General features: G+C 35.8%; 2 protein-coding genes across 2 annotated transcripts in view; one reads left to right on the forward strand and one right to left on the reverse strand.

Annotated features, from left to right (window-relative positions):
• The window catches only part of LOC107752162 (coiled-coil domain-containing protein 63-like), a 7,608-nt gene extending 855 nt beyond the window's left edge, over window positions 1-6,753 (forward strand). Inside the window, exons 3-14 of the mRNA XM_016568052.1 lie at window positions 746-911; window positions 1,001-1,120; window positions 2,854-2,967; window positions 3,585-3,652; window positions 4,453-4,640; window positions 4,720-4,848; window positions 4,925-5,007; window positions 5,284-5,452; window positions 5,576-5,739; window positions 6,243-6,346; window positions 6,460-6,553; window positions 6,648-6,753. Of these exons, the coding sequence (XP_016423538.1) occupies window positions 746-911; window positions 1,001-1,120; window positions 2,854-2,967; window positions 3,585-3,652; window positions 4,453-4,640; window positions 4,720-4,848; window positions 4,925-5,007; window positions 5,284-5,452; window positions 5,576-5,739; window positions 6,243-6,346; window positions 6,460-6,553; window positions 6,648-6,743 (1,495 nt within the window). The 3' untranslated portion in view covers window positions 6,744-6,753. The remainder of the gene's footprint in view (window positions 1-745; window positions 912-1,000; window positions 1,121-2,853; window positions 2,968-3,584; window positions 3,653-4,452; window positions 4,641-4,719; window positions 4,849-4,924; window positions 5,008-5,283; window positions 5,453-5,575; window positions 5,740-6,242; window positions 6,347-6,459; window positions 6,554-6,647) is intronic.
• A 458-nt stretch (window positions 6,754-7,211) lies between these two features.
• Window positions 7,212-11,787, reverse strand: LOC107752165 (mediator of RNA polymerase II transcription subunit 26). Its single transcript, XM_074560217.1, is given in 5 exon segments — window positions 7,212-7,229; window positions 9,381-9,404; window positions 9,406-10,605; window positions 10,947-11,021; window positions 11,716-11,787. Coding segments are annotated over 5 exon segments (1,389 nt in total).
• Window positions 11,788-12,350: the final 563 nt, after the last annotated feature.

Raw genomic sequence — 12,350 nt, forward strand, 5'->3', positions numbered from 1 at the left:
AAACAATGTAATGACATGAAAAAATACTAAATTCACAAAGCTTTTTATTTCTGGTTCTCAGGAGGATATATATATATATATATATAATTTTTACTTAAAGGTAAAAAACTTGGTAAAGGTATAGTTGGTACTGCGCCCAAACAAAATCTTACTTGAAAGCTCATGTTTTGAGATTTCAACCTCAAATTTGGAGCACAATTTGTTTAGATTTATGCCTTTGATTTTCTTGCAGTTTTAGAATAAAACGTGTTTTGGAAAATATATGTTTCATATAAAATGTACAAATAGTATATTTGTGCATTTTTCTTAATATTAAACTAAAACTTTTTTGTCTTCTTTAAAAAGAGACCAAAGTCTGAACTTCAAAGCATTTAAGATTTATGACATTTATGCACAGTAATATTTTAACTATTAATAAATAAAATAACATATTAACACACACACACACAGAAAAAAAAGTTTACTGACACTGACAAAACTGATCATATATGAAGTAAATAATATTACTTTTATTCTAATGTAGCGTCTGGACCAATCAGACACACCATTTTTCATTTGATTTAACAAATCAATTATTCATTAGATTAAATGCATTGGTTTTCTTTTAGGAGTAGACTAGCTATGATTTGTCAGTAGATGTCATTTTGCCCAACAGTGTTGCATTATGTATATTTACTGCATTACTGTGTGTGTTTGAGTATATTTTACTTTTTTTTTCGTCTTGTGTGTGCGTGTTTGTCCACAGGCAACAGATTGCTGAGCTGCATGCAGAACAAGAGAGGTTGCTGCGAGCGCGCAGAGAGAGCGAAAGTCCGGCTGTTAAGGCTGTCAGTGCTCTGCTAAAGCAACGTGACAAGCTGGACGAAGAAATTGAGAAAGAAAAACAGACCCAAGCAGAGCTGCAAAAAGAGGTGCATATGTGCCTAAGTATTAAACATCATCACAAAACACATTCTCATACTGTGCAACAGATAGTTATTTGCATGCATTCGGTTTACAGATCATGATTATGGAGAAAAAACTGGCGGAAACGAGAAGAGGACAGGCTTCCCACGGTCACAATTCTCAGCCCCGCGACATTCAGAAGGCCATGCGTACCACACAGAGCAAACTCGATCGGGTAAACAGAGAATCAAACATTTCACAGCATGCATTTTTACAGACCACACAGTTGTAGGCACTTTACATGTAAATCAGACCCTTCGGATTTAAGTGATTTTTGGCCAGAGTAAACTGCAAACGGGACAAGATTCTATCCCTTACGAAAAATAAGTTTATTCAAGTGTGCTATTAGTATACTTCTTTTAAACTAAAAATAGGAAAGTATACTTTTAGTCTACTTTTTATGTACTTCTCAGAAATGGGCTTTATGTACTTCTCAGAAATATACTTAAAATTACATTTAAGTATACTTGACTTATACTTAGAAAAAGTCTAAATATATTTTAGCTATAATTGTGATCCTAGAATCCGTGTTTCCATTGTTATACTGTAGACGGCGCTAGTACACATCTTCTGTACAGAATTTCCAAAAAACACAAGTGAAGAAGAAACCGAAACAACAGATGCTTCCACATGTATTCTAACACGATCATCAGACATAAAACAGCATCAAAACTATGTAACATTATGGAATAAAATGTCGACCAATGAAGAGGTAATAATAACTGTCAAGCTTTGGGGTGCTGATCGACTTTATCTACGTTTTGATTATCATTCTGAATCCAATTCATAGTCTTTTTTTCAGCTTTTTGTTCAAAATGTTGTTTATTTCTTTATTTTTTATTTATGAAACTTATCCACATTCAAGTGTTTAAAAAAAGAATGCATGAAGCTAGAATAAAATGTTTTTGTTTACAAGCAGATACCCTGTTCTTTTGATGTTTTGTATGTTCAGATATTCATGTAACAAAATATATACAAATTAATACCTAAATAGGGACATAGTAGTATACTTAAAGTATGATGTAAAGTTCACTTAAAGAAAACTTACGAGTATACTTGCAGTATAAAACTACTAAACTAGTAGTTTACTGAGACTATACTTCAAAGTGTACTAAAAATGCTACAAGTATTTAATTAGTAAACTATCAGTATACCTATAAGTTCACTTTTAGTATAGTTGCAGTACAAACTAAACATTTTGATGTAAACTAGTTGTGTACTCAAAGTTTACTACTGTTATACTTAAAAGTATACTTTTATATACTAGAAAGTGGGCCAATTTAGTCCCAAGGAGTATTGAAATAGTACACTTACAAGTATACTACTAGTACACTGATATTTGTATACTTACTACATAAAGTATACTTAAAAATATACTTGAACTTTACTTAAGTATACTTACTAAAATAAACTTGAAGTATACTACTTTTTGGTAAGGGTATGGCAAAACATTTGGCCATGTTTTGCCAAAACATATGCAGTGCCCTGATGTGTACTGTATATTTACATACATTTTACAGCTTACAAAGATGCATATGTTTATTTACGTCTTACATGTTATTAACTGGTCAGTGGAGGAAACTGAATATTTCCATTTATTGTCTAAAAAGCATTGTTTATTAGCTCTCTTTCTAGATATGCCATCAAGGCAGAAGCAATGGATTTTGCAGTTCTGAATGCAGCGACTAGGCACTACTCAAATGCTAAAGTTTTGTTCGGAATGCATGTAATGCACATGTAAACAAATATGTGATTGCAAAGTTTAGGGTTTATATAAACAGAACTTTCAGAATCTGAAAGTGGATTGGATTCATTTGGATTGGCGAAAAGCAGTGCATGTAAACATACCCAGTGTGTGGATGAACTTCTCCATTATTATTATTTTTTTTACCCTTGTCATCCCTGCAGTCTCGTGCTCGCTTTAACGAACAGATGAAGATAAACAGCCAGCTCAGAAAAGATATTGAGATGCTACACATGCAGCGTACCCGATTCCAGCAGCTGTATCGCAAACTGGAGAAGGTTGTGGATTCTGGGCAGCTCTGGAGTGTTGTGTACAACGAGTTTGATCGAACACAGTTAAAGGAATAATTCACCCAATATGAAAATTTGCTGAAAATGTACTCACCCTCAGGTCATCCAAGATCCAAGAGTTTGTTTCTTCATCGGAACAGATTTGGAGAAATTTGGCATCACATTCCTTGCTCACGAATGGATCCACTGTAGTAAATGGGTGCCGTCAGAACGAGAGTTCAAACAGCTGATAAAAACATCACTAGTAATCCACATGACTCCAGTCCATCAGTTAACGTCTTGTGAAGTGAAAAGCTGCGTGTTTGTAGGTAACAAATCCATCAAGACCTTTTGGCTTTATACCATCACTTCTGGCCAAAATGCAGAATAACGCCTCCTTCAGTGGAAAAAGTCCATCCCCTTTTGTTTTTATCAACTGTTTGGACTCTCATTCTGACGGCACCCAGAGGATCCACTGGTGAACAAGTGATGTAATGCTAAATTTCTCCAGATCTGTTCTGATGAAGAAAGAGCCTCTTCTACATCTTGAATGGCCTGTGAGTCAGTTTTCAGCAATTTCGGGGTGAACTATTCCTTTAAAACAGGTGCTCTTGTCTTTCTTTCAGGTATTGCAAGATATGCGTAAGGATATTGCTGAAGTTGTCGACAAGTCAGCCACAGCTTATGATGCGAAGTGAGATACTTTGAGATTTTAAGCTTTGCTAATATACAGTGTTCCCACAATCATAAAAACCTGGAAATATCAAGGAATTTTGACAAGCGATTTCCAGGCCATGAAACTTAAAAACACTTTGTTAATTATAATAAAGCTGAAATATAAATAATGTAAATATAAATAATAACATATAAATAAAATAAGACAGAAAAATGAGAACTGAAATATTAAATGTATTATTTAATTAATTAAACGTATTAATAACAACTAAAACTTTATATAAATATTAAAATAACACTGCATTCAATTTATGTTGTTCAGCGCATGATTTTATGCAGTGTTTACACACCTTTGTATTAATGAATGTCAATTCAACTATAAAAAAAAAAAAGATAATGAAATATATTAGCAATGAGCTATAATAATAATAAAACAGATTTATTATAGAACTTTTCATGACTTTATAGGATTTTATTAATAGTTTTAGTTTTAAGGAATTTAATGGCCTGCATCCTTGGCAATTTTATGTAAATGTAAAGTCCTCAATTCAATATTATTGGTTAATATTATTCTCTCATGCAGTATAGATTAAATTGAATGTGTCATTTTTAATTAAACTGAATGCTTGTAATTTCTGTGCATTTAGCATCATCAAACTTAAATGCAAAAGGTTTCCCAACCACTTTTAAAAGAGAAAAAGTGAACACAACTTTTATTAGAGAGTTTTTTTGTATCTTGTATGGTATTATAAATTGCTCTACCCTCATTAAGTCTTTTGGACGGTTGAAGATGGTTCAAGTTATCTGTGTGTATTTCAGAGTGGATGCTCAGACCAAAACAACCATGATAAAGGAGAAGGCGGTGAAGGATCTTGCACAGTACTCAGCTGAGATGCAGGAGCTGGAGAGAGTCATCGCTCATGAACACCAACTCAAAGAGTTCATGACCACCAAGAATAATCAGAGAGCCAACATGGATAATGGGAAAAAAACCAGACGCAGACAGGGTCAGAGAGCAGTTATTGTAATGAATCACAAATGCAACTGTAGTTTGGCTGAAAAGTTAACAAAGTGTGCTGATGGCAGAGATGAAGGAGCAGAGGAAGGCAGACGGCGGAGAGGAGACACCTGACTCTCTGAGGAAGGCTTTCCAGCAGATTCAGGAACTGACTGGAGAAGATAATTTGGGGAAGTTGGTTACAAAATTCATTCAGGGTGAGCTTTGTGTTTTCTGTTTTGTGCTAGCAAAAGATTGCAGTGTGTTATGCTACAACTGATTGTTTTTTAACAGGTGAAGAAAGGAACTTTGCTCTGTTTAACTACGTGAATGAACAGAATGCAGAAGCTGAGAGACTGAGAGAGGAAATCCAACAGGTCAGTGTGTCAACATTTCTCATTTCTGTTTAAGCTTTTTAGGTTACGTTTTTTTTTCAATATTTATATTTTATTCCAGCTACATTTCAATTAACGGGAACGGTTTTGAATCATTTTAGTTTTAGTTAACAATAACAATGCTGAAAATTACAACTTGAAGACCAAGCAAAAGCCTGTGCCTACCCAGGCTGAATGAACATGCATTGTGCATAATATTATTCATATTGACATTTTAATATAATTTTAAACCCATTTTTTGTCTTGATGCTCTTCTAGATTAGAACAGATACGGAGCAGTTGAACATAAAAAGTCTCCAGCAGGAACAGGAAAGTCAGGTGGCTTTAAAACAGGTGAAGAATCAACTGCAAGATTGTAAGGCACAGACTCAACAGTATGAAGACCAGGCTGATCACATCAGCAAGATCCTTGATCAGGTCAAAACAGGTACTAGCAAAATCACACCTGCATCAACAAATGATTATCATATTGGAAGAAGAATATTACTTACTATATATAAAACGTTTTATACTTAAAAGTAGCAGTTACATATGTTGATGTCATTTCTAGGGATAGACAGTATGTTCAAAAAGATTGACTGCAACCTAGGGCAGATGGAAGGCATGCTGGGATCTTCCTCTGGGATCACAGACAGTAATCTGATGACATACCTCGGCACGGTGGAGCAGAAGGCCAGTGAACTGCTCACCATCCAAGCCTTCATTAAATCTAAGGTACAGAAAAGACTTCATTCACTCCAGCACACATGTGAGAGAAGGTACAGGTTATTTTATAGTGTTAAAGCAGTTTTATCTTGCTTAAACAAATACAAATAAGAAATACAAAAAAAAAAGTATTGCAGGTAAAATACAATTAAATTACCAGAGAAAAACATTCAACTCATTTCTCAGTTATATATACTTGATATGCCACACCTGTGAGGTGGATGGATTATCTCGGCAAAGGAGAAGTGCTCACTAACACAGATTTAGACAGATTTGTGAACAATATTCGAGAGATATAGGCCTTTTGTGTACATAGAAAAAGTCTTAGATCTTTGAGTTCAGCTCATGACAAATGGGGCAAAAACAAAAGTGTTGCGTTTATAATTTTGTTCAGTGTAAATGCAGCCTTGCTGAGTATAAGTGTATTTTGAAAACCATTAGAAAATCGTAGTTATTCCAAACTTTTGACCGGTAATGTAAATGTAATGTAAACAAATCTCACATGTTGACAGGACCCGGAGAACAGTTCTGACCTGAAAACGGTCGCTCCGTTCCTGCTGGGTCAGAAACTAGACGTTCAGACACATGAAGCGATCGTTCAGCCTCCTGCTACCAGGTAAGAGCAGCTTTTCATATATTGAGCCACATAGGCAAAATATATGGAGATATTAAATGTGTGACTTCATTTTGTTAAAAAACATGCTTCTGATCTTATTGTGCATGATTCAGGCATGATTATGAGGCAGAGGACTCTTCTCTGATAGATGAGGCGGATCGACCTTTGACCCGTGAAGAACTCCGTCAGCACATTATGAGGAAGAGTGTAAGGAACACAGAAGAGCTCTTTCCGATTCTGATTTACCCATTAACTACGGTTGCATTACAGTTACAGGGTGATTGTTGGTTATCTGTTGCAGCACCAGCATAAAGACGAGTCTCTGCGTGCAGGAGGGAGCAGAGAAATGAAAACCCCTAAGAGCAGCACCATGTCCAGCACCTCGCTGGAGGCTTAAGACGCAATCTGGTCTTCTGGTTATTATTTTATTATGCATGTTTTTTCTATGTTCAGTCTCTACTAAATATTGTTTATAGTAATGAATTGATGGGGGATGAAAAGGAATCTTAATGCTTGAAGGATTTGTGTCTCTTTGAAATAAATAACATAAAATAAAGTATATTCTTAACTCAATTCCTGTTTCCTTTAAAAACCTCAAAATTGCACATCACATAGGAATTCTCCCAGATTTTTTAGCCAGGAGATTTTCTAATGGTTATGTATTATGTTCCATTTTCTGCAGCTCATTCTCTAGTACATGTCTTTTATGTGTTTATATGCTATGCAGAGTATAAGAATGTGTTCAACTGTTTCTGCTTAATTACATTTGAGTTTAAAGGGGTCATATGACGTTGCTAAAAAAGAACATTATTTTGTTTATTTGGTGTAATGAAATGTTTATGCCGTTTAAAGTTGTCTCACCCACTTACAAGAACTGCCCACACTGCAAAAAAAAAATAAAACGGCCACTCAGAGATTACGCTGACAAAAAAGAAAATCAATGACTGATGACTAGGGACTCAGCGCAGCTTTTGATACTGTTGATCATGGCATTCTTTTGTCATGTCTTGAACAGTATGTGGGTGCCCTTAGTTGTTTAAATCTTTTCTTACTGACAGAACCTTTTCAGTTGGCATTGGAGGCTCTGTCTCAACTGTAGCTCCTCTTACCTGTGGCATTCCCCAAGGTTCCATCTTGGCCGCAACTCTGTTTTCACTATACTTGTTACCTCTAGGTTCGATTCTTAGGAGGCTTGGAGTGTCTTTTCACTTGTATGCAGATGACACTCAAATCTATCTGCCTTTGAAGCATACTGACAGGAAAGGTTTAGAAACCTTGCTTGCTTGTCTAAACGATATACGATCCTGGATGTCCTAGAATTTTTTACACCTAAATGCGAGTAAAACGGAAGCAATTGTGTTTGGGTCCTCTGTGGGTAAAGAAACTACCGTTAATGTTGCCAATCTGCACTCTTACATCAAACCGACTGTGAAAGATCTGGGAGTTTTTTTGGATTCCTCTTTAAAGTTTTATCAGCATATAAACACAGTAGTTAAGTCAAGCTTTTTTCACCTGAAACTTTTATCTAGAGTAAAGTCTTTTCTATCCCCCAAAGATCATGAAAGAGTTACACATTCTTTTGTTCTGTCCCACTTGGATTATTGTAATTCTTTATATACTGGAATATCCCAGTCCTCTATTAGAAGGCTTCATATGGTTCAAAACGCTGCAGCCAGATTTTTAATTGGAGTCTGCAAACGTGAACATATTACTATTTTAAAGGCTCTTAACTGGTTGCCAGTGCGTCATAAGTTGATTTCAAAATATTGTTGTTTGTTTTTAAATGTCTAAATGTTTTTGCGCCCACATACTTATCTGAATTCTTAACACGTCTTGACACGTCAGGCAGGTGTCTACGGTCCACAAACAGAATTGGCCCAGCCTCGAACATGGTTGAAGTCGAGAGGGGATCGTGTGTTCGCAGTTGTTGGTCCTAGGCTTTGGAATAGCCTCCCCTTATCTCTGAGATCCCTGTCCTCTCTACTTGAGTTTAAATCTAAGTTAAAATTGTATCTTCTTACCCAGGCTTTTAACAAATCTTAATTGTGTTTTTATTTCTTTATGTGTTACTGTACTTTTCTTTTTTCTCTGTCATGTACCTTAGTCTTATAATAATCTGTAAAGCACAGTGGTCAACTCCTGTTGTGTTTATTTGTGCTATATAAATAAATGAAATGAAATTACTACTAGAATTTTTCATGTCATGCTCTTTTTTTCTTCCCATGATGCATTAGGTTCCTTCTTTCTCTTTCAGCATTTTTGTTTTCAAAACTAGAATGTAGGCCTTTACTTATTATTATTTTGAATTCATTAGTAGTGTTTGCAAATACAAACATAGCGATTACTGAGGGTTAGTGATGTAATTTAGTTTTTAATTTATTGACTAAAAAAGAAATTAATACTTGTATTCCACAAAGACGCATTCAATTGATCAAAAGTGACAGTAAACACATTATTAATGTTACAAAGGATATCTATTTCAAATAAATGCTTTTCATTTAACTTCAAGATTCCGTTCACCAAAGAATCGTGAAAAAATGTATCAGTTTCCACAAAAATATTAAGCAGCAAAAAAACTTTTCAACATTGACAATAATTATTAACCATTATTAACAATTGAGCACCAGTAATAACTGATAATAACTGAACAGCAAATCAGCATATTATAATGATTTCTGAAAGCTAATGTGACTGAAGATTGACGTAATGAAGCTGAAAATTCAGCTTTGCATCACAGGAATTAATTACATTTTAAAACATTACAATAATAAAGTTATTTGAAATTCTAATTCACAATATTTCTGTTTTTACTGTATTTCTGATCAAATCAATGCAGCTTTGGTGAGCATAAATTAAAAAAAAAAAAAAATTATATTCCAAACTGGTAGCTTTTGACTGGTAGTGTACATGTTGGTTTTGTATGTTCATATGTGAAGTCTTGCTGACAGAATTTATTGTCTTATTGCTTACAAACTACTGTACAAACACACAGGACGTAGTTGTGAATCCACATTTGGTAATTTAAGAAACATGCCTCTGAAAACTCATAGTCTGTAATCTATGCCAACATAAGGCAAAATCTTAAATGTGCTCCCATCCCCATATGGATCCAGGGTGATGGACTGAGTCCAGTCATACCAGTTATTCCGGTTATCGTAACAGCCATTCACACCATGCCATCGCTGACTGCGTATCCTGACGAGGTCTCGCTCCGTGACCTCTCGGCTGACCCCTGGAAGGGCTTTCACAGGGAACTCTGGTATAAACCCATGAGTTTTTCTGCACTCTCTGGAATTCTTTATCTCTTGCTTGATGTTCTCACCCACAGAAAAGCTCATCCCTGACTTTTCTGAAGTCGGTAAGCTATTCTGAATCATCTTACTTTCTGACATCTCTCTCCAGTTTGTCTGTTGGAATGAACAAAGGCTGTTATTCAGATGATCACTGCCCTGGATTTCACTTCCTGTTGATCTCTGGCAATCTTTTGTAAATGTTTTGCTTGATATAGGTTTGATTGGTAGTTTGCCTGCTTGCAGTTGTGCCGTTTTGGTACTGTCCTCTCCATTGTGTTTGACAGTGTGACTGTTATGCTGTTTCTTCCTCGTCTTATCCTCAAAACCCCGTATCTTTGTGTCTGTCACTGGGCTGGAGACCTCATCGAGGTTACCATGTAGTGTAGCAGGTGTGAGTATGTTGAGGAGGTCTGAAGGCTGTTGCATCTTCTTTACATATGAATCTTGGATGGATGAATTTGGTAGATTAGAAGTAATAGAAGTGGATTGTGCTGGTTCCTTGGTTGCCAAAACGTGCTTTTTGTCACTGTGACTGGCAGAGGTGGTGTTTCTTTCAGACTTCTGCTGGTCTTTTTGGGAATGATGATTGGACAGAGATGTTCTCCAGCTTGTGGACTGTTGTAAATGCTTGATGGGCGAAGAATATGGCTTGATCGCACGGACAGGTATTTTACTCTTTCTAAAATTATTTTGATGTTTAATGGTTCTATCTGGCACAGAACCCTGAGACATTTCAGCCCTCTCACTCATGTTACTGTGGTCATTTTCAGTAAGGGTTTGTGTTGATCCAGGAATACATTCAGCAGAAGTCGAATTGACTGCAAAGCTTGAGAGCTCTTCTACTGTGACTTCATTTACTCCAACCAGCCTCTGCCAATGTCGTATCAGATTTTTTAAACGTTTAACAAGATCTTCATCTGTGCTCCTTTTTCTCACATCATTGATCAACTTTCCAAGCCTGGTTTCCTGGAATACAACAAACCAAATCATTCCTTAAGGGCGCATTTTTTTTTAAAATAAATTAATGCATTAAACAGCAACTGCCCACAGTGTGTGTGTATGCATGTCATTGTTTTCATACTTTGGCAGTCAATGGGGATCAGACAGCAACTGTTACCAACATTCTTCCAAGTATCTTCTTTTGTGTTCAGCAGAAGAAAAAATCTCATACAGGTTTGGAACAACTTGAGGGTGAGTAAATTATGCTTTTTTGAGTGAACCATCCTTTTAATTCACATTTTCAGTGTGACACCATATCACAGTTGTTGGGATAAATTCAATATAAACCGAGTGAGTTAGTATCTTACCACTAGAGCCTCTTTAGTCATGGGGTAACTTTCCAGGCAGCATATCACATCCAATACAGCCAGCATGTTCTGTATCTGCTGACAGGTAGACGTTAAGCTAAAGTCACTTCCATGCTTTCATAATATTCTCTGTGCATTAAAAAAAAAATCCTTTAACAGGTAATGCTTAGCGAGTCAGTTCTTGTCTCTTTTTCTAAGGCTGGCCATACTCATGAAAGTAGATGGGCCTCATGTATCTGCTCTCACATGTGCACCTGCAGCAGTCACCAGACCAGCAGTGACTCTTTCAGATCCCAGTCAACAGTTGTTTGCAAATGCAAATGTGATATGCTTGCATACTCATTCCTCTAAATATCTGTGAAAAAGGCCCCAAGGAGTTACATAATAAAAATAAAACTCACCACAGTGAGACTGAGCAAACCAGCAGATAAAACAAACTAATTAAAGGAATAAAAAAAAAATCTTGATTATGGGATACACTGGCAAAACGGACATTAATATATATAAAAAATTTGGTCAAGTATACGTAATACAGTCAAAAAAAAAAAAAAAAAAAAGGCGAAATAGTTGAAATATTGCTTCCCTAATATTCTCCACATAAAGGACATAAAGTGCTGAAAGAATGGATAGAAATTGCACTATGTAGTTAAATTGAATTATTAAATGAAGTGACAGTTACTACTAATGTCGCACATGCAGCATGGTTATACTAGACAAAACCGTAAAGACTGAAGTCATTACTTGGGTCTATAACTCAGCTTTTACTCACGTTACTTTGAGCATCGATGGCCTGAAGGAGCTTCTCTTTGAGTTGTTGAGGTCTTAATGAAGCTCTTTTCATTGTCTTTGAAAAACGTCCACTGAAAGATTCACAGCATTAAGAACACACTACTTGCAAAACTCTTCAAACATGCACACGTCTCTCATATGAAACCACTTTACTGCCAGCCCAATATGAGCTCTACTATCCATGTCCATGCATGTAGGCAAATGACTCAACTGTCCCGAAAAGGGTTCTACAGGTGCAATACTGTTTTCACATATAGGCCTACAGAGTTAGCGATGAGTGAGTGTTAATGACAACCACATATGAATCCAAGAAACTATGCTTCAGCAATTTTTATGGTTATACAAATACCATTTTTATGAGCTCATATTTAATGGCAGACTACACAGAATACTTTTAAAAGTTCATTTGTCACAGATATATCTCCATGGTCTCTGTATCTTTTTCAACTACACTGTAAAAAAAAATCTGTGACATTTACGGTAAAATACCGGCAGCTGTGGTTGCCAGAACTTCACCGTAAAAAATATGGTAGCAACATTTTAGGTTTTACAGACTTGACTTAAATTCACAATAAAATACCGTATTTCATTAACTGATGTAATGTTAATAAACCA

The sequence above is a fragment of the Sinocyclocheilus rhinocerous genome, unplaced genomic scaffold, assembly GCF_001515625.1.
Source record: "Sinocyclocheilus rhinocerous isolate Xijiao unplaced genomic scaffold, SAMN03320098_v1.1 scaffold621, whole genome shotgun sequence".
Taxonomy (NCBI): Eukaryota; Metazoa; Chordata; class Actinopteri; order Cypriniformes; family Cyprinidae; genus Sinocyclocheilus; species Sinocyclocheilus rhinocerous.